General features: G+C 34.0%; 15 protein-coding genes across 15 annotated transcripts, besides 6 other annotated features; 6 read left to right on the forward strand and 9 right to left on the reverse strand.

Moving 5' to 3' along the window:
* Nucleotides 1-7603: part of a mobile genetic element that runs on past the window's edge.
* TVAGG3_0902620 (uncharacterized protein) lies at nt 139-635 on the reverse strand (the record flags this gene model as incomplete). The annotated part of the gene is made up of 1 exon (XM_051251393.1): nt 139-635. A coding segment is annotated over one exon (497 nt), but the record flags the coding sequence as incomplete, so codon positions are not given.
* On the reverse strand, nt 680-1264 carry TVAGG3_0902630 (phage tail repeat-like family; the record flags this gene model as incomplete). Its single annotated transcript, XM_051251394.1, has 1 exon — nt 680-1264. The coding sequence occupies one exon, from the start codon at nt 1262-1264 to the stop codon at nt 680-682; it is 585 nt and encodes a 194-aa protein (XP_051076968.1).
* TVAGG3_0902640 (uncharacterized protein) lies at nt 2836-2988 on the forward strand (the record flags this gene model as incomplete). The annotated part of the gene is made up of 1 exon (XM_051251395.1): nt 2836-2988. The coding sequence occupies one exon, from the start codon at nt 2836-2838 to the stop codon at nt 2986-2988; it is 153 nt and encodes a 50-aa protein (XP_051076969.1).
* Nucleotides 4571-4599: a mobile genetic element.
* Nucleotides 5168-5217: a mobile genetic element.
* Nucleotides 5511-6715: a mobile genetic element.
* Nucleotides 6791-6839: a mobile genetic element.
* Nucleotides 7007-7480, reverse strand: TVAGG3_0902690 (phage tail repeat-like family; the record flags this gene model as incomplete). The annotated part of the gene is made up of 1 exon (XM_001282396.1): nt 7007-7480. A coding segment is annotated over one exon (474 nt), but the record flags the coding sequence as incomplete, so codon positions are not given.
* Nucleotides 7604-7930: 327 nt separating the features above from the next.
* Nucleotides 7931-8430, forward strand: TVAGG3_0902700 (uncharacterized protein; the record flags this gene model as incomplete). The annotated part of the gene is made up of 1 exon (XM_051251396.1): nt 7931-8430. A coding segment is annotated over one exon (500 nt), but the record flags the coding sequence as incomplete, so codon positions are not given.
* Nucleotides 8431-8781: 351 nt separating this feature from the next.
* On the reverse strand, nt 8782-9024 carry TVAGG3_0902710 (serine threonine-protein phosphatase family; the record flags this gene model as incomplete). The annotated part of the gene is made up of 1 exon (XM_051251397.1): nt 8782-9024. The coding sequence occupies one exon, from the start codon at nt 9022-9024 to the stop codon at nt 8782-8784; it is 243 nt and encodes an 80-aa protein (XP_051076971.1).
* Nucleotides 9025-9097: 73 nt separating this feature from the next.
* On the reverse strand, nt 9098-9405 carry TVAGG3_0902720 (uncharacterized protein; the record flags this gene model as incomplete). Its single annotated transcript, XM_051251398.1, has 1 exon — nt 9098-9405. A coding segment is annotated over one exon (308 nt), but the record flags the coding sequence as incomplete, so codon positions are not given.
* A 139-nt stretch (nt 9406-9544) lies between these two features.
* TVAGG3_0902730 (phage tail repeat-like family) lies at nt 9545-10363 on the reverse strand (the record flags this gene model as incomplete). The annotated part of the gene is made up of 1 exon (XM_051251399.1): nt 9545-10363. One exon carries the CDS (start codon nt 10361-10363, stop codon nt 9545-9547), a length of 819 nt encoding a protein of 272 aa, XP_051076973.1.
* Nucleotides 10364-12760: 2397 nt separating this feature from the next.
* On the forward strand, nt 12761-13000 carry TVAGG3_0902740 (uncharacterized protein; the record flags this gene model as incomplete). The annotated part of the gene is made up of 1 exon (XM_051251400.1): nt 12761-13000. One exon carries the CDS (start codon nt 12761-12763, stop codon nt 12998-13000), a length of 240 nt encoding a protein of 79 aa, XP_051076974.1.
* Nucleotides 13001-13018: 18 nt separating this feature from the next.
* Nucleotides 13019-13261, forward strand: TVAGG3_0902750 (serine threonine-protein phosphatase family; the record flags this gene model as incomplete). The annotated part of the gene is made up of 1 exon (XM_051251401.1): nt 13019-13261. The coding sequence occupies one exon, from the start codon at nt 13019-13021 to the stop codon at nt 13259-13261; it is 243 nt and encodes an 80-aa protein (XP_051076975.1).
* A 4-nt stretch (nt 13262-13265) lies between these two features.
* TVAGG3_0902760 (uncharacterized protein) lies at nt 13266-14114 on the reverse strand (the record flags this gene model as incomplete). Its single annotated transcript, XM_051251402.1, has 1 exon — nt 13266-14114. One exon carries the CDS (start codon nt 14112-14114, stop codon nt 13266-13268), a length of 849 nt encoding a protein of 282 aa, XP_051076976.1.
* A 453-nt stretch (nt 14115-14567) lies between these two features.
* Nucleotides 14568-20562: part of a mobile genetic element that runs on past the window's edge.
* On the reverse strand, nt 16319-16892 carry TVAGG3_0902780 (uncharacterized protein; the record flags this gene model as incomplete). The annotated part of the gene is made up of 1 exon (XM_051251403.1): nt 16319-16892. A coding segment is annotated over one exon (574 nt), but the record flags the coding sequence as incomplete, so codon positions are not given.
* Nucleotides 18135-18357, forward strand: TVAGG3_0902790 (uncharacterized protein; the record flags this gene model as incomplete). Its single annotated transcript, XM_051251404.1, has 1 exon — nt 18135-18357. A coding segment is annotated over one exon (223 nt), but the record flags the coding sequence as incomplete, so codon positions are not given.
* Nucleotides 19386-20273, forward strand: TVAGG3_0902800 (DNA/RNA polymerases family; the record flags this gene model as incomplete). Its single annotated transcript, XM_051251405.1, has 1 exon — nt 19386-20273. One exon carries the CDS (start codon nt 19386-19388, stop codon nt 20271-20273), a length of 888 nt encoding a protein of 295 aa, XP_051076979.1.
* On the reverse strand, nt 20297-20551 carry TVAGG3_0902810 (uncharacterized protein; the record flags this gene model as incomplete). The annotated part of the gene is made up of 1 exon (XM_001285609.2): nt 20297-20551. One exon carries the CDS (start codon nt 20549-20551, stop codon nt 20297-20299), a length of 255 nt encoding a protein of 84 aa, XP_001285610.2.

Below are 20562 nucleotides of genomic sequence, written 5' to 3' on the forward strand. Positions count from 1 at the left end.
CTTCAATTGCATTCAAAATGTCTGAGTCGGAGTCAAACATTTGTTCTCTCTTTGTAGTCTTGAAAGCGTCAAGAAGTTGTGCGCTGTTGTGACATTGCATGTGCATAGTAAATATGACCATCTAAATCTGTTACGGTTAATCTGAGATTGTATCCTTTCTTATTTCCGTCTTGTATGGCAGCAAGTACTCCCATGAAGCCTTCTTTGTTCTTTCCTTCGTCAAAGTTTACTGTAAAGGTTCGACCAGAAGTAATTTTACTTCTAACTTCGCGATACTTCTCATATGCATATCTTGTTCTTTCCATGGGAGCATGTGCGTCTTCACCTTTTCCTTTTTTCCTTCTCAAAGGATGCAATTGTTCGTCATGTTTCCAGTAGAACCTGGCAAAGCCGTCGTGTCCTTCAACTTGAGGTTCATTAACATCGAAAGGCATGTCCATAAGACGCTCTTCTTCTAACCTCTCTAATCTGTTTGGATAATTTGCGCGTGCTGTTTCTAGGTCCATTTCATAGCGAAGACCCGACAGTTTGTCATAGACTTTTATGGGTCTTCCCTTCCTATATTTAAACTTCTTTGAAACTCTCCAACCATATCTTTCTAACTCTGCTTTTATTCTAGCAGACTTTCTATCCATTCTATATGGGGGCATTTTTATAAAAATAAAAAAATGTTTTTTCTTTACTTTACATAACCACCTGCTGCCATAAGTCTTTGACGCCAACCCATACCAGCTAATGAAGGTTGACTTGGTTTAGTTTCAATACTAAACTTTGGTTTTGGTTTTTCTTCAGTTTTTGGCTTCCCTTCTTCTATTGGTTTTTCGTCACTTTTCGGTTCCTCTGACTTTACCTCACTTGCTGGAATAGTTGTGTCGTCAACATCTTCATAAATGTCATATGCCATTTGTTTCTGTTTTCCTTTCAACTTTTTGTGTTTGTTGTAAAGTTTAGAATATTTCGACTCTAAGTCAATGAGATGTTCTATAATGAACTGTTGGTCAGTGAAGTAAACTTTTCCATCTGTTGTCTCGAAAGCTCCTTCAGACTTCAATATTTTATTTGTGAGAGTCTGTTTCTTTTTTGAGATACTAGCCGTTCCATTTTTATGAAAAGTGACTTTGTAGTTAGAGTTTGTATTTCCAGACCTGGCACTTTCTATTATTGAATTTTTCTCTTCATCTGTAAGTTCTTTGACAGGTTTTGACAATGGTTCTGAACTTTTTGTTTGTGGTGTCAAATCTACCGTTTCAACTTCTTCGGTCATTTCATCTCAGTAAAAAATTTTAGTTTGGTTTGTTTTCAACTGGTTGTTTAGGTTTTTTAAGTCGGTCTAAAACTTCCTGAGGTATATGAAAAACTTGACAAACACGTGGTTTAAAAGGTGGTCTTCCATGACCTATTCTGTCTAAAGCTGCATTGTTCATTTCATCTCAGTAAAAAATTTTAGTTTGGTTTTTTTCAACTGGTTGTTTAGGTTTTTTAAGTCGGTCTAAAAACTTCCTGAGGTATAGGAAAAACTTTACAAACACGTGGTGGTGTAACTGCTGGAAGCCGACAAATCCATCTTGAACCCATTTGTCTCAATGCTGTATTGTTCATTTCATCTCAGTAAAAAAATTTACATTCCCCACGTTTGAGGTGGTTGCGGTTGGTTGTTGTTTACCCACTGTTGTGCATGGTTATATCCTCTGTTAAAGAATCTTTCACCTTGGTCCATATAGTGCCCTGCTTGGTTATAGTAGTCATTTGCTTTGTTATAGTAGTTTCCTGCTTGTCTTCCTACATTGTCCATCCATCCTTGAACTTTTCCTCTTGTTTCAGGATTTGAATAAGATTTGCTGCATCTCGTGCTACCTCCCAACCTTTCTGTACGGTTTGTATAATAGGTTGTGCTTTCTCTTCAGTATACCTAATGTACTCAAAATCTTCCTTCCAATTCCAATGCACCTCTGGCTAGTGTTCCCACTGCTGGCAAAAATCTAGATGCGACTCCTGCTATTGCGCCAAATAAACCCATTTCTTATGGGTTAAAAATGACGAATTCAAACAAGGACCCCTATGTTTCTAAGGCAACAAAGAAAGCACTCATGGTAAAAATCTTTAGTTCAACACCAAATGCTTGGTTTATGGATATCTTGGAAAACATTCCGAGGTATAGAGAAGATGGACCACCATACTGGCTAATATTTGTCGGTCAAAACACAAGATACTGTGAAGCCATACCATTACAGTCCAAAAATATTTTAGATGTGAAAACTGCTTTGACAATATTCGTTGACAAATACCATCCAACAAAACTGACATCTGACTATGAAAGTTCTTTCAAATCAGACGATATTAAAACTATCTGCGTTCAAAAATGTAAACCAATATTTCATTGTCGACCAAAACCATTCTGCTCTTGGTGTCATTGACGGTTGTATAAAAATGTTAAGAGACTTAAACCAACCACAAGGTGGTGAAGCAAATGAAATGTCATATGACGACAAGTATAGACACTTCTCCATGGCAAAGATGAGACAAGTTTTAAATATTTACAATAGCCGTAAACAAAAAGGTTTGGGAACCACTCCCCGAAGAAATGAAAAACAACCCTGACTTAGAGAAAGACTATATATTTAATAGTTTAGTCAAAAGAGACAAACAAGAAAGAATGCCAGGCTTCAAACTTAAGAAAGGTGACAAAGTAAAATAGAAATACCTAAACGCGACCCATATGAAAATACTATTGACTATGACAACAATGGGAACTCGACAGGTACTCACGTTCGTGTTCGTAAAAATAGAAGAAAGTATACAAGAGAATATTATGAAGTTTTAGGCAAACATGGCAAAATGTACACACTGCAAGCAGAAGATAAAACTACTATTGTCAGACCTCGTTTCAAACTTGTTAAGGTTCAAGGTGGTATACTTTCAAAGACAGTTCCTAACAAATATAAGACAACTCCTGACGAATATGCTAAAGAAGTTGAAAATGACGACTAAGCAATTCTATACCATGCGTAAACTGTCATGTAAGGTGGCATGTAGTCTTTACTTTGTCCCGTTGTTTGCGTATACCCTGAACGCGATGTATATGGTTTCCTCCTCCCTCAGTGTTACTCCAGTAACAATCTATAGCAAACTTAACGTTGTTTTTAACATCATATCCTTTACCTTTTGTCATTGATGACCAATCCCAATATCTATGACTATGCCAACCTGCGTTAGTTGTACTTAAATCTATGTAGTGACTGTGCGCAGGTAAATTTGCACCTGAAATCGTTTTACTTCCACCTGTTTCCTTTGAAGAGTTTGCACAATACAAAAACCTGTCGACTATTTGAGTCCAAGTTCCAAAACCAAGTACTACTTCTGGTTTGGTAGAGTTCATTGACGTGTAAATAGAACCTATAGGATATAGTGTTTGAAGTATTTCTGTCTTTAACGTTTGAAGCTCTGTTTTGTCAGCTTTCTTATCATATAAATCTTGAGCAGTGAATTTAACTTTTTTTCATCCTCCATGACATAGACATTTCTACATCTAATGTCTTTATCCGATGTTAAACCTTCTGGAAAGTTAGGAGGTTTAAAATATAATCCACCCCCACCAGTTTCTTCAATCGTTCCTAAAATACTTTCTATACCAACAGTTGAGAAGAAGGTATGTGTATGTCCAACGTCACTTTTCCTGTTTAAGGTTTCTTGTAAGTTTGTAATATTTGCAATGGTATGTGTATGTCCAACGTCACTTTTACTGTTTAAGGTTTCTTGTAAGTTTGTAATATTTGCAATGGTATGTGTATGGTTCTTATCCGCTTTAAGGTCTAAACATCCTGAAACCCACCCTGTATTGGCTTTACCTTTTAAAATCTTCGATGTCCGTTCATGGTACCATTCAACCCTTTCTATAATTTCATTGTCTTTTTCATCCACATATTCCTTATCTGCCTTCTTCACTAACGCACTAGCCACATATGCTAACTCATCGTCAACATACTGTCATAAGACGAAATGGTGGAAGTGAGGTGAAGTCAAAAAGTAACACATATTTGGCCGGCTAAATTCCCCTTTAGTTTACATGTCAAAATTACAATAAATTAATTATTTTGCTTAGCAATTAGCTATGTATTAAAACTAAAATTATTACTATTCAATTCTTTACATTCAAATATTAAACAATTCAAATTTAATAACAAAGATATTACAATAAATAAAAAAAATGATTAAAAATGTCCCTGAAAATTTTCTGAAAGCTATCTCGTGTTTAGGTCTCAATTTTTTTAGAAATAGAAAAAGATTGGATTTAACTTTCAAACATTATATATAGTTTTGTATATGGAAGCCTTTAAATACAAGTTAATGATATGGAGTTGTATTGCGAGGAAGAGGGAATCAAAGAAATTGACGAAGTTCCAGAATTTTATTCAACAATTCTTAATCAATTAACAAAAACTATACCGAAACTTATCTTATCATCCAAATCAAATCACATTACATACGGAATAAACATTTAATCTTTTACCATTAAAATTATATTTATACGTTATTTAATTTTTTTACGTCTAAGTTGAATAGGATAATAGCCGAAGATATAAAGTAACTATAGTTTACAAGCTAAGGAACAAATCAGCATTGAAACTAAAAAATGCTGAAATATTATAATAAATTGAAGAAATACTGTGATAGAATACCTAGTTATACTAGATACTATTATAATATGAATTCATTTGTATTGAATATCGATAATAAAAAATCGATGAAATATTAAAATGAGAATAAATTAATAATGAGATTATAAATTAGAATTATTTCTCTTTTATTTAAAATAAAAACTTAGTTCTATTTAAATTCGATAAAGAAGTACGAAAAAGTTGTATTATACGTATGATGTTGCCCGATGTTTGGTAACACTATTGTAGAATATAAGCATATATGATAGAAAAGCAATATGCTTAATATCGAGTAATTCTAATTTTTTACGAAATTATTCAAATACGTTATTTTTTAAAATGAAAAGATAAGCATACCATTATGCAGTAGTTTGCGCACATATACTATGCTGATGAAAGTTGGTCTCTAATTCGAAACTTGAGTCTGTCAAATTGACGTTCCATCTTATTTTAATCGATATTCAATACAAATGAATTCATATTATAATAGTATCTAGTATAACTAGGTATTCTATCACAGTATTTCTTCAATTTATTATAATATTTCAGCATTTTTTAGTTTCAATGCTGATTTGTTCCTTAGCTTGTAAACTATAGTTACTTTATATCTTCGGCTATTATCCTATTCAACTTAGACGTAAAAAAATTAAATAACGTATAAATATAATTTTAATGGTAAAAGATTAAATGTTTATTCCGTATGTAATGTGATTTGATTTGGATGGTAAGATAAGTTTCGGTATAGTTTTTGTTAATTGATTAAGAATTGTTGAATAAAATTCTGGAACTTCGTCAATTTCTTTGATTCCTTCTTGAAGCGTTGAAATTTCTTATTGACTCTCTTAGATCTTTAACAACTCCATCTACAATCCAAAGCGGTAATTTACTTGAATCATATTTTTCTGAAATTTCGTAAAATTTGTTAGGTGTGTACCATGTATGTAATGTCGGGTTTTTTGGTAAACTTGTGTGTGGGTTTGAATTGTAATTTTCTATAAGACTTTGTATATCATTCCATGTGGCGTCTTCAATTTCCACATTTTGCCAAAACCTTTCAATTTTCCCATTCATATATGGGCAATGTGGGAGAATTGTAATACTTTGAACGTTCGCATTTTGTAATAAATTTCAAAAAACCCAAAATTTTCTGTTCCGTTATCACTCCATATAGCAAAGGGCTTCCCATATTTTTGGAAACATTGGTCAATTACTCTACTTGTTTGCGCAGCTTCTTTTGTTTCCAAGTGAGCCCATGCTAAAATTTTTCGGGATTTATCGTCAATAACCGCATAAAGATATTCACCCTGACGATGTTTAAAAAAATGAATATCGACATGCCATATTAAGTTTATATATACTGCTTCGTATTTTGTTTTTCCTTTTGGTACTGAATTTTTGGCAGGTTGAACGATATTCAGAATTTTGAAACACTTCTTTACAGTTCTTTCTGAAAAGTTTGTTTCCAATAATTTTTTGTTAAAATAATCGGTTGATTTTTCCAAATTTTGAGTAGTTTCTGTATGAACGATATATGGATCTTCAGATAATTCCGACTCAATTTGTGGATCTTCTTCGGAAGAATTGGAAGAAAAAAGTTTTTCTGCTGATGAATCAGAATCAGAATTTGTATACTCAGAAAGATATTCTGAAGAATTTGAAAAACCTATTGGATTTGTATTTAATTGTGAAATTGGTAAATCATCTAAATCATGATTAGCATTTTCGGTTTTCCTTTGAATTAACATATCCTTATCGGTAATAATTCTTCCGTATGCTCTTGATATTCCGATTTTTTTAACTTTTTGATGTAATTTATTTACTGTATCTAATAATTCCTCAGGTGGTTCGATTGGTTTACGCCCTGGTTTAAATTTTGTGTCAGAAATTCCATTTGATTTAATTGCTAAGTGGAATGTTTTTTTAGATATTGATGGTATAATGCGTCCATCAGTGAGTTGGACATTGCTAAGTATTGTTTTGAGTTTTTGACCTTGATTAATTTGTTCAATTGCAGATTGAATCCAATTTATATCAATTAGATCGTAGATCTTTCGACTCATCTGAAATTTTATAACTTTTGAAAGAAACCGTAAAAATTGTGAAACATGCTTTTTAATAAAAAACAATTTTGATGAAAACCATAAATTAATTTAAAATTGAAATAAATTTTTGAAATCTATGATATTGAATAAAAAAATTTATAGTGTAGATATTGATATAGATATAGATGTTAATTTTAATATGATATTTGATAAAATTTTTTTTATCAAAACATACTGATAATAGGTTGACATGTAATATGATATTTTGCCTTGTAAATATATTTGGTCGGCAAAATAACCTAATTACTCTTATTTTGAGTTCATTGACGTGTAAATAGAACCTATAGGATATACTGTTTGAAGTATTTCTGTCTTTAACGTTTGAAGCTCTGTTTTGTCAGCTTTCTTATCATATAAATCTTGAGCAGTGAATTTAACTTTTTTTTCATCCTCCATGACATAGACATTTCTACATCTAATGTCTTTATCCGATGTTAAACCTTCTGGAAAGTTAGGAGGTTTAAAATATAATCCACCCCCACCAGTTTCTTCAATCGTTCCTAAAATACTTTCTATACCAACAGTTGAGAAGAAGGTATGTGTATGTCCAACGTCACTTTTCCTGTTTAAGGTTTCTTGTAAGTTTGTAATATTTGCAATGGTATGTGTATGTCCAACGTCACTTTTACTGTTTAAGGTTTCTTGTAAGTTTGTAATATTTGCAATGGTATGTGTATGGTTCTTATCCGCTTTAAGGTCTAAACATCCTGAAACCCACCCTGTATTGGCTTTACCTTTTAAAATCTTCGATGTCCGTTCATGGTACCATTCAACCCTTTCTATAATTTCATTGTCTTTTTCATCCACATATTCCTTATCTGCCTTCTTCACTAACGCACTAGCCACATATGCTAACTCATCGTCAACATACTCTTTGTCAGCTTTGTTGTCAATATCTGCCTTCAAAAGAAGTTCATCTATAGGTTTCTCGTTTAAAGTTCTTTTTGTTGGATTTATACAAACAGTATGGTTCTTGTTGTCTTGAAATAGAAACTCGTCTGTTAAAGGGTTTAATGTCAGTTTTAAGTTTCCTTCTTTCAATGACTCAGATATTTTAGAATAGTTTGAAAAGTTTGTTGTGTTCTTATTTAGAGCTTGCAAAATGAGTTGTCGGTTGTGTTGTATTTCTCTCATAGACGCTGTTTCATTCGACATTTTTATTCTAGATAAAATATGCTTTCAATAGAAAAAGAAAATTCAAGAGTTGCTACAACTAAACCATTAGATGAACTTTTTACGAATGTCGGTCAAAAGTTTGAGACAGAGACCGTAAAGCATGAAGGCTATCGTTTTGACTACCCATTGAGATGGCTAAGAGACCCATCCGTCACAAAAGCTATTGGCTTTCGTAGAATGAAGTTCATTTCAGAAGCCATACATGGTTTCCCATTTACGGTCGGTTTTGAAGTTCGATACTATAACAAAGAAAAACGTACGTATGAGAAATTTGAACAGGGAAAACTTTTACAAGTGAATTTGCTTGTAAACTTAGAAACAACTCTTCAAGCTTTTCAAGAAAAAATAAACGATATCTATCTCGAATATGCAAACCAGTTTAACATTGACGAAGGAGAGTACCATCTCGATATTATATATGACAGGAAAAATGCAACTGTTAAAATCAATAGAATAGAAGACCTTGGAGAAGACGTTTATATTTCTACAAAATATAACAACTTGGCATGGTATAGATTTTGAGGATGTTAAATCAGCCTGCAGAATATCCAGTACACCCGAACTTTTATGAAGTCGAAAACCCTAATGGAACATATGAAAATGTTTTCGACTCAGATGCTATTATCGTTCATGCTTCATTTTCTGGCGCCCAAAACTCTTTTTTATGCTTGGCAAATGACTTTTACGAAAAACCTACAAAGCTATATGAACCACCGAGTGGAAGTATTTCAGACTTTCAAGTATGGTTTACAACAGATGGAAGAAAAGAGAATAGTTCCATTATACCATGCGTTTTACTTAGAACTTAGTCTCATATACAACTACTATCGAACGGTAAAAATATAATTTTAATACGGTTGAGGTGTTGGATTTGGTTGCCAACTAGACTGTGGTGCAGGTTCAGGCTGTTGTATAACAGGAGCTTGTTCTTCTGGTTCAGGGTCTTTAGGTATAATACCAACGAACTGACCTACTCTTTTACCAATATTTTTGACTCCGTTCCAAATTCCTCTTCCGACAGATTTTATTCCATTCCATATACCTCTTCCAACATTTCGAAAGAAGTTTCCTATTCTTCCAAAGAAACCCATTTTACTATATGTAAAAATCTAATGTCCACCTAGTCTCTTACGTTTCCTGTTGAGTTCCATAGCATTCTTTAACTGGAGCTCATACATTCTATTTCTCCTCTGGTAGAAAACATACTCTGGGTCAACTCCTGTGTTCGCGTCATCTGCATAGAGTTGTTTATATCCCACTTCAGGGTTTGTATAAAACTCTTTCCATCTCATATTTGCATACCATGGTGGCAAACCTAACGCAGCGTCATTTGACATGGCAGTTTGCATTTGTACATCTGTTGGCACTTGACCATAGTTTGCCATTGCAGTTTGTATTCTAACTTCATTTGGAATATTCTCTGGGTTTGGTTGTCCAGGTTGCTGTGCATTCGCTAAGTTCTGTGCGTCCATTTAATATTAGATAAAAATATCTCTTACGAGTACATATACTGAACATTTGCTGGCATTGGTTCATCTTCATATTCTCTATATCTTTCTGCCACGTCAAATAAGTAAATGACACAATGGAAAAAACCTAAAACAAGTAGTCCTATTTCAAACCACATTTACTTACCAATAAAATTTCTTTGTTGTGACACTTTCTCCGGTTTATAGGACCTCTCTCATATTCTATCTTATCGTATCTAAACTCATAGTCATGTATGTCCTCTAACCATCTCATAACGGTTTCCAAACCACTTTTATCGGATGTAAAGTAAAAGCATGGATGGTTATGTAAAACGTCTAAAGTTTCTAAAGAGTCTCTCAAAGTCCAGTCTACTTGGTATTGAAAATCCCATGTGTTATAGAACGGCGGGTCTACTATAAAGAAAACATTTTTCTTGTCTTTATATTTTTCATACAACTCTGTCCAACGACATCTCACAAACTCTATACCCTCAGTATATTTTTCTATGTTCTTTTTGAAAACCTTTGTATAGTTAAGATATAAAACTTTTGACATAAGTGTTTCAATGTCATGAACTCTTATAGCACCACTATATAATAGTCTAGAAGATATACTATCCCAGTCAATATACTCTGCTTTTTTCAAAACCTCTCTGACAGTATTTTTCTTATCTAATGGTATACGTTCCATCTTACCTATAGGTATCTTTTCTTTTAACTCTTTCAATATTTTGTTAGTGTCTGGAATATGTTTGAGACGGTTCATATAGTTGTCGAAGTCATTGCATATAATCTTTGAGTCAGGAAATACAGTATGGCACAAATGAGATATATAGAAACTTCCACCGAACAAATCTACAAATGTTAGACCATTCGGTAGTTTCTTAAGTTCTCTCAATAGAATATCTTTACATCTACTCTTATTTCCAAAGAAGGGTAACGGTGGTTTTGTAAAATTCATTTTATATACAATAAAAATGTTTTTTCCCTGAAAAGTGACAGAAAAGTGACAAAACATCTTCGGGGCTAGAAGGGGCGCAGCCCCTGGAAGCCCCAATGCCTTTTTTTTTTTTTTTTTTTGTGGGGTTTTGGAATTTACAATAACTTAAGGTTGCTAATTTGGGTGATCTTTTTGGATCATCCAAATTCAAAAAAAAACAAGATGTAATAATGGCAATACTAAGAGGATTTACGATTTATATAGTGTGAAGGTATAAACTCCCCACGATTCTTTAGTCCATAAAATCAAATTTGAAATATTCATGCGTGCAAAAGTGACACTTAATATTGTATCGGGATTGCAAAAGTGACATTGAGATTTGATGGAAAAACGTTCACATAAATAGAAATATTTTCAATAGATAGGATGGAAAATTAATAATGTGTATATGTGAATAAGGGTTTCGTTTTGCTAAAATTGTCACTTTTATAGCATATTTGTTTTTGGATGTTTTGCGAAACCAAAAAAAAAACTATGATATACAATGTGTGTGTAAAGAAAATACTTTATTTACTAGTTAAAAAATCATTTGGTATTGATCAAGTTTTTTTTTCTGGATAAGATATTATATGGATAATTGGATAGAAAATACAATTATATAATCTTGTACCTGGTTTAATTAAGCTAATTGTCATCAGAAACTTGTAATTTTTATGAATTTCAGATTTTCTTTTCATTACTGCTTTTCTTAATAGGTCAAGTTCTTATTTACGTTATAAAGTATGATATTTACAAATATCAAGTTATCATGTTTTTTGAGAAATTATGAGAAACAAACAAAAATGAAAAAGATAGGAATAGCAATGAATAGTGATGTGGGTATAGAAAATGTAAGAGATATGAATGCAAAGCAATCAGTATTTAGGATATTGACCATAGATTTCGAAAAAAAAATGCTGCATATTGAGCGAAAACTATGATTATATTATAAGACTGTCATTTAAAGCATAATGAAACTATTCCCTTTTCATTTTAATCGAATAAGATAGTAAAGATTTTTGAATTAGCTAGAAACTGATGAGATGTTTTCACAAATCAGATTTTTAATCTCTATAATGCATAATTCACTCAATATCAGGTCAGGTAAGTGGGGCTTCCAGGCGCGTTGCGCCCTCTAGCCCATAAGAAATTTTGCCCAAGACCCAAGAGGAGGACCGAACCCCAGCCGACCAGCTGGTGACACTTTTTCTGTCACTTTTCGCAAATTATATATGTTTTCATGTTTTGTCGGTTTTCTGTCACTTTTCGGGTAAAAACATTTTTATTATTATATATAAATGAATTTTACAAAACCACCGTTACCCTTCTTTGGAAATAAGAGTAGATGTAAAGATATTCTATTGAGAGAACTTAAGAAACTACCGAATGGTCTAACATTTGTAGATTTGTTCGGTGGAAGTTTCTATATATCTCATTTGTGCCATACTGTATTTCCTGACTCAAAGATTATATGCAATGACTTCGACAACTATATGAACCGTCTCAAACATATTCCAGACACTAACAAAATATTGAAAGAGTTAAAAGAAAAGATACCTATAGGTAAGATGGAACGTATACCATTAGATAAGAAAAATATTGTGAGAGAGGTTTTGAAAAAAGCAGAATATATAGACTGGGATAGTATATCTGCTAGACTATTATATAGTGGTTCTATAAGAGTTCATGACATTGAAACACTTATGTCAAAAGTTTTATATCTTAACTATACAAATGTTTTCAAAGAGGACATAGAAAAATATATTGAGGGTATAGAGTTTGTGAGATGTCATTGGACAGAGTTGTATGAAAAATATAAAGACAAGGAAAATGTTTTCTTTATAGTGGACCCGCCGTTCTATAACACATGGGATTTTCAATACCAAGTAGACTGGACTTTGAGAGACTCTTTAGAAACTTTAGACGTTATACATAACCATCCATGCTTTTACTTTACATCCGATAAAAGTGGTTTGGAAACCGTTATGAGATGGTTAGAGGACATACATGACTATGAGTTTATATATGACAAGATAGAATATGAGAGAGGTCCTATAAACTGGAGAAAGTGTCACAATAAAGAAATTTTATTAGTAAGTAAATGTGGTTTGAAATAGGACTACTTGTTTTAGGTTTTTTCCATTGTGTCATTTATTTATTTGACGTGGCAGAAAAGTACAGAGAATATGAAGATGAACCAATGCCTGCAAATGTTCAGCATATGTACTCGTAAGAGATATTTTTATCTAATATTAAATGGACGCACAGAACTTAGCGAATGCACAGCAACCTGGACAACCAAACCCAGAGAATATTCCAAATGAAGTTAGAATACAAACTGCAATGGCAAACTATGGTCAAGTGCCAACAGATGTACAAATGCAAACTGCCATGTCAAATGACGCTGTGTTAGGTTTGCCACCATGGTATGCAAATATGAGATGGAAAGAGTTTTATACAAACCCTGAAGTGGGATATAAACAACTTTATGCAGATGACGCGAACACAGGAGTTGACCCAGAATATGTTTTCTACCAGAGGAGAAACAGAATGTATGAGCTCCAGTTAAAGAATGCTATGGAACTCAACAGGAAACGTAAGAGACTAGGCGGACATTAGATTTTTACTACTAGTAAAATGGGTTTCTTCAGTAGTATTGGAAACTTCTTCAGAAGAGTTGGAAGAGGTATATGGAATGGAATAAAATCTGTCGGAAAAGGAATTTGGAACGGAGTCAAAAATATTGGTAAAAGAGTAGGTCAGTTTGTTGGTATTATACCTAAAGACCCTGAACCAGAAGAGCAAGCTCCTGTTATACAACAGCCTGAACCTGCACCACAGTCTAGTTGGCAACCAAATCCAACACCTCAACCGTATTAAAAAATTATATTTTTACCGTTCGATAGTAGTTGTATATGAAACTAAGTTCTAAGTAAAACGCATGGTATAATGGAATTATTCTTTTTCTTCCATCTGTAGTAAACCATACTTGAAAGTCTGAAATACTTCCACTCGGCGGTTCATATAACTTTGTAGGTTTTTCGTAAAAGTCATTTGCCAAGCATAAGAAAGAGTTTTGGGCGCCAGAAAATGAAGCATGAACTATAATAGCATCTTGGTCGAAAACATTTTCATATGTTCCATTAGGTTTTTCGACTTCATAAAAGTTCGGGTGTACTGGATATTCTGCAGGCTGATTTAACATCCTCAAAAATCTATACCATGCCAAGTTGTTATATTTTGTAGAAATATAAACGTCTTCTCCAAGGTCTTCTATTCTATTGATTTTAACAGTTGCATTTTTCCTGTCATATATAATATCGAGATGGTATTCTCCTTCGTCAATGTTAAACTGGTTTGCATATTCAATATAGATATCGTTTATTTTTTCTTGAAAAGCTTGAAGAGTTGTTTCTAAGTTTACAAGCAAATTCACTTGTAAAAGTTTTCCCTGTTCAAATTTCTCATACGTACGTTTTTCTTTGTTATAGTATCGAACTTCAAAACCGACCGTAAATGGGAAACCATGTATGGCTTCTGAAATGAACTTCATTCTACGAAAGCCAATAGCTTTTGTGACGGATGGGTCTCTTAGCCATCTCAATGGGTAGTCAAAACGATAGCCTTCATGCTTTACGGTCTCTGTCTCAAACTTTTGACCGACATTCGTAAAAAGTTCATCTAATGGTTTAGTTGTAGCAACTCTTGAATTTTCTTTTTTTATTGGAAGCATATTTTATCTATAATAAAAATGTCAAATGAAACAGCGTCTATGAGAGAAATACAACACAACCGACAACTCATTATGCAAGCTCTAAATAAGAACACAACAAACTTTTCAAACTATTCTAAGATATCTGAGTCATTGAAGGGGGGTGACTTAAAACTGACAATAAACCCTATAACAGATGAGTTTCTATTTCAAGACAATAAGAACAATATTGTCTGTATAAATCCAACAAAAGGAACTTTAAACGAGAAACCTATAAATGAACTTCTTTTGAAAGCAGATGTTGACAACAAAGCTGACAAAGAATATGTAGACGATGCAATAGCAAAAGAAGAAGAAAGAGCTAACAATGCTTATGCAACAAAAGAACATACTCATCCTGAACTAGCAGACAAAACATATGTTGACAATAAAATGTCAAGTGAAGTGACAAGAGCTGAAAAAGAATATTCTAAAAAGACTTATATACATTATATTAACCAAATACCAAGTCTTAAGGAAACATTAGAGACAAAAGCAGATAAGACTCATACACATTCTATATCTGATATTACAAACTTACAAGAAACCTTAAACAGTAAAAGTGCCGTTGGACATACACATACCATTGCAAATATTACAAACTTACAAGAAACCTTAAACAGGAAAAGTGACGTTGGACATACACATACCATTGCAAATATTACAAACTTACAAGAAACCTTAAACAGTAAAAGTGACGTTGGACATACACATTCTATATCTGAAATAACAGACTTAAACGTTAGCCTTGAAAAGAAAGCAGATAAAACATATGTCAATGAAATATACCAAAGTTTGATAGGAACAACAAAAAATATTGAAACTATTGTTGGTGACTTTTCTGTCAATGAAGAAAATAAATATTTTAGATGGCAGTTTGTACAGTCCTTAAAAAATGGTACACGGTGTAAACTCATTCCGAAAAACAACAATGAAATGTATGTAAGCTATAAAAAGAATGATGGTATACAAGTTAAAGTTCCATTAGACAACAACTGCTACTTAAACTTATATGGAGACGAACAAAAGAAATATTTAAGAGTTTATGAAATGGCAGATATGACATTGCCTGACCCAGCTCCAGCACCATATTATTATGACTATGGAGATGACGACAGAACACCACATGTAGATGAACAAAAGCTAACATTATATTTAGATTATTATAGATATAAAAGATATAATGCAATAGAAAAAACGAGAATAGTATATTATTATACAGATGACAGAAATAAATATTATAGTCAAGATTTTACCTACCCTGAAAACATAAGATTATATTATAAAAAATATTCTGACACAAACCAGAAGAAACCTGAAATAGTTGCACTATATTTTAAGTTCAAAAGAGACAATCCTATAATATCTCATATGTTTGATTTAATGAACCCAGTAGGTTCTATTTATACATCTATGGAAGCAAGAGGTCCTCAAGTAATGTTTGGTGTTGGTGCATGGGAACAAATAGTCGACAGGTTTTTGTATTGTGCAAACTCTTCAAAGGAAACAGGTGGAAGTAAAACGATTTCAGGTGAAAATTTACCTGCACACAGTCACTACATAGATTTAAGTACATCTCAAGCAGGTTGGCATAAGCATAGATATTGGGATTGGTCAGGAATGACAAAAGGTAAAGGATATGATGTTAAAGACGGTTAAGTTTGCTATAAATTGTTACTGGAGTGACACTCAGGGAGAAGGAAACCATACACATTTCGTTTCAGGATATACGCAAACAACGGGACAAAGTAAAGAATACATGCCACCTTACATGACAGTTTACGCATGGTATAGAATTGCTTAGTCGTCATTTTCAACTTCTTTAGCATATTCGTCAGGAGTTGTCTTATATTTGTTAGGAACTGTCTTTGAAAGTATACCACCTTGAACTTTGACAAGTTTGAAACGAGGTCTGACAATAGTAGTTTTATCTTCTGCTTGCAGTGTGTACATTTTGCCATGTTTGCCTAAAACTTCATAATATTCTCTTGTATACTTTCTTCTATTTTTACGAACACGAATGTGAGTACCTGTCGGGTTCCCATTGTTGTCATAGTCAATAGTATTTTCATATGGGTCGCGTTTAGGTATTTCTATTTTTACTTTGTCACCTTTCTGAAGTTTGAAGCCCGGCATTCTTTCTTGTTTGTCTCTTTTGACTAAATTATTAAATATATAGTCTTTCTCTAAGTCAGGGTTGTTTTTCATTTCTTCGGGGGAGTGGTTTCCCAAACCTTTTTGTTTACGGTTATTGTAAATATTTAAAACTTGTCTCATCTTTGCCATGGAGAAGTGTCTATACTTGTCGTCATATGACATTTCATTTGCTTCACCACCTTGTGGTTGGTTTAAGTCTCTTAACATTTTTATACAACCGTCAATGACACCAAGAGCAGAATGGTTTTGGTCGACAATGAAATATTGGTTTACATTTTTTGAACGCAGATAGTTTTTTACATCATCTGATTTGAAAGAACTTTCACAGTCAGATGTCAGTTTTGTTGGATGGTATTTGTCAACGAATATTGTCAAAGCAGTTTTCACATCTAAAATATTTTTGGACCATAATGGTATGGCTTCACAGTATCTTGTGTTTTGACCAACAAATATTAACCAGTATGGAGGTCCATCTGTTCTAACTCTCGGAATGTTTTCCAAGATATCCATAAACCAAGCATTTGGTGTTGAACTAAAGATTTTTATCATGAGTGCTTTCTTTGTCGCTTTAGAAACATAGGGGTCCTTGTTTGGATTCGTCATTTTTACCCTATAAGAAATGGGTTTATTTGGCGCATTAGCAGGAGTTGCATCCAGATTTTTGCCCGCAGTGGGAACACTAGCCAGAGGTGCATTTGGAATTGGAAGGAAGATTTTGAGTACATTAGGTATACTGAAAGAGAAAGCACAATCTATTATACAAACTGTACAGAAAGGTTGGGATGTAGCACGAGATGCAACAAATCTTATTCCAAATCCTGAAACAAGAGGAAAAGTTCAAGGATGGATGGACAATGTAGGAAGACAAGCAGGAAACTATATAACAAAGCAAATGACTACTATAACCAAGCAGGACACTATATGGACCAAGGTGAAAGATTCTTTAACAGAGGATATAACCATGCACAACAGTGGGTAAACAATAACCAACCGCAACCACCTCAAACGTTGGGGAGATATAATTTTTTTACTGAGATGAAATGAACAATGCAGCATTGAGACAAATGGGTTCAAAAGATGGATTTGTCGGCTTCCAGCAGTTACACACGTGTTTGTAAAGTTCTTCCTATACCTCAGGAAGTTTTAGACCGACTTAAAAAACCTAAACAACCAGTTGAAAACAAACCAAACTAAATTTTTTTACTGAGATGAAATGACCGAAGAAGTTGAAACGGTAGATTTGACACCACAAACAAAAAGTTCAGAACCATTGTCAAAACCTGTCAAAGAACTTACAGATGAAGAGAAAAATTCAATAATAGAAAGTGCCAGGTCTGGAAATACAAACTCTAACTAAAAGTCACTTTTCATAATAAATGGAAACGGCTTAGTATCTCAAAAAAGAAACAGACTCTCACAAATAAAATATTGAAGTCTGAAGGAGCTTTCGAGACAACAGATGGAAAAGTTTACTTCACTGACCAACAGTTCATTATAGAACATCTCATTGACTTAGAGTCGAAATATTCTAAACTTTACAACAAACACAAAAAGTTGAAAGGAAAACAAAAACAAATGGCATATGATATTTATGAAGATGTTGACGACACAACTGTTTCTGCAAGTGAAGTAAAGTCAAGGAACCGAAAAGTGACGAAAAACCGATAGAAGAAGAAAAACCAAAAACTGAAGATAACAAAAACCAAAGTTTAGTTTCCAAACTAAACCAAGTCAACCTTCATTAGCTGGTATGGGTTGGCGTCAAAGACTTATGGCAGCAGGCGGTTATGTAAAGTAAAGAAAAAAAATATTTTTTTTATTTTTATAAAAATGCCCCCATATAGAATGGATAGAAAGTCTGCTAGAATAAAAGCAGAGTTACAAAGATATGGTTGGAGAGTTTCGAAGAATTTTAAATATAGGAAGGGAAGACCCATAAAAGTCTATGACAAATTGTCTGGTCTTCGCTACGAAATGGATTTGGAAACAGCACGTGCCAATTATCCAAACAGACTAGAGAGGTTAGAAGAAGAACGTCTTATGGACATGCCTTTCGATGTTAGTGAACCTCAAGTTGAAGGACACGACGGCTTTGCCAGATTCTACTGGAACATGACGAACAATTGCATCCTTTGAGAAGGAAAAAAGGAAAAGGTGAAGACGCACATGCTCCCATGGAAAGAAACAAGATATGCATATGAAAAGTATCGTGAAGTTAGAAGTCAAATTACATCTGGTCGAACCTTTACAGTAAACTTTGACGAAGGAAAGAACAAAGAAGGCTTCATGGGAGTACTTGCTGCCAATAAGATGGAAATAAGAAAGGACACAATCTCAGATTGACCATAACAGATTTGGATGGTCACATTTACTATGCACATGGCAATGAACAAACAGCCGCAAAACTTCTTGACGCTTTCAAGACTACAAAGAGAGAACAAATGGTTGACTCCGACTCAGACATTTTGAATGCAATTGAAGGAATTGCAAGTGTCAAGTTCGAATGGTACCAACCTAACCCTCAAGCAGTCAGACAACATGCTGGATACTTCCCATTTCATAAATAAGTCTGACATTGACTTGACAAGGTATGGAATTTACAATTCAATTGAAACAATTGTCAACGAACCTTGCATTCTTACATGTCTCAGGAACTCTGGTCTTGTTACAGATGAGAAGATGAAGTATCTTGAGTCATGTGTGAAGACAAGGTACATTCTCAGAGGTCAATTGGCAAAAATTGCACCGTTGGCAAATGTCAATATCCGAGTCAACATACCTACAGCTAAAGGTTCTTCACATGACGACTATGTTGTTGACAAAGACTTACCATGGTTGAAGATTGCAATTGTCCACAACCACTTCATGTTGAACGAAAGTCTTACAAACCCATTCTTTGGTAAAAGTAAGTGCAACATTGTCAGAGCTGTAAACATTCGTTTCGAGAAAGGTTTGTTGGAACCAATTCCAGATGACAAGCTGACAGAAACTTTTGTACCAAAAGACGAAACAAGCTTTTCATTGTTAGCAAGACCAAAAGTTGTTCCAGACAAAGTTCTAGTACAAAAGAAGTACACGGTTCCACAAGGGGTTGGTATGTTCGGATACCAACCTGAACCAGAAGAACTTCCAATGAGGTTGCAAGAACTTCAAGATGCTATAAACAAACTTCCATTGAGACATCCAATTGACGTCAAATTGTATTGGAGAGCATCTGAGTTAGGTCAGAAGGTTTTATATGAAACAGGTTGCTTCGACGATGTTTATGAGATAACAGGAGAAGTTTCTCAGAAGATAAGAGACTCACTTGAATTTCCACAAACTGGACCAATTGGTTGCGACAAGTTCGACTCAGATGAAAAGATATACTATGTCGACCTTAACGCTGCATACATGAGGTTTGTCCAATATATTCCGACTGGAATTACAAACGAAGATGGTGAGTTCCCGGGAAGGAACTATACAGTTGGAAAAGTCATACAACAACTGTATGATATTAGGAAAGCTTCAAACCCCAAACTTGCAATGACACTCAAATTGCTTATGAATTCGACATGGGGATATTCCATTAAGAAACCTCAAGAGATGAAGAGTAAACATTATGAGAAGGTCGACAACTTTGTTGAAAGGTTTTCTCCTTTTGTTTTGAAGTACGAATTCACTCAAGGTCAAAGTGGCTTAGTAACCACATTAAAACCTATTGTCGAACATTGGTCTTACCCTCAGTTCGCAAAGGCAGTCCTTGACAACTACAATGAGTTCTTCTCGGAAGTCAAATCGAAAGTCAAGGTTTACTATGAGAACATTGACGCACTCATGACGAACGAAGAAGGCTATAACAAACTCATTGAAATGGGTTTAGTCGGTGAAAAGATGGGTCAATTCAAATTGGACAAAATTTTCACCGAAGTTCATGTCCTCTCCAAGCGTAAGTACTGGGGCATACTTGAAGACGGCACAGAAATAAAACATTGCATGAAATAAAAACGTTTTTATTCGAATTTGAATTAAAATGTGGGAATTCTTGGGAACGGGAAAGGCTTATTTACTTGAGGAACAGGTAAAGGTGGTGGAGGTGGTGGTGGTGGAGGTGGTGGCAACCAGTCCATTTTATATTCCTTCCTAGCTAATTTCCGTTTAATTTCATGGTCGCCCTCGGAGTCTTTGAATCGGACAGGTCGAGTTACACCATTCTTGGTCTCAAACTCATATATAACCTGTTTGTCTGTATTTTCGTCGACTATGGCACGAGACACAAACATTGACCAAACGG

The sequence above is a fragment of the Trichomonas vaginalis genome, chromosome I (genome assembly GCF_026262505.1).
Source record: "Trichomonas vaginalis G3 chromosome I, whole genome shotgun sequence".
NCBI lineage: Eukaryota > Parabasalia > Trichomonadida > Trichomonadidae > Trichomonas > Trichomonas vaginalis.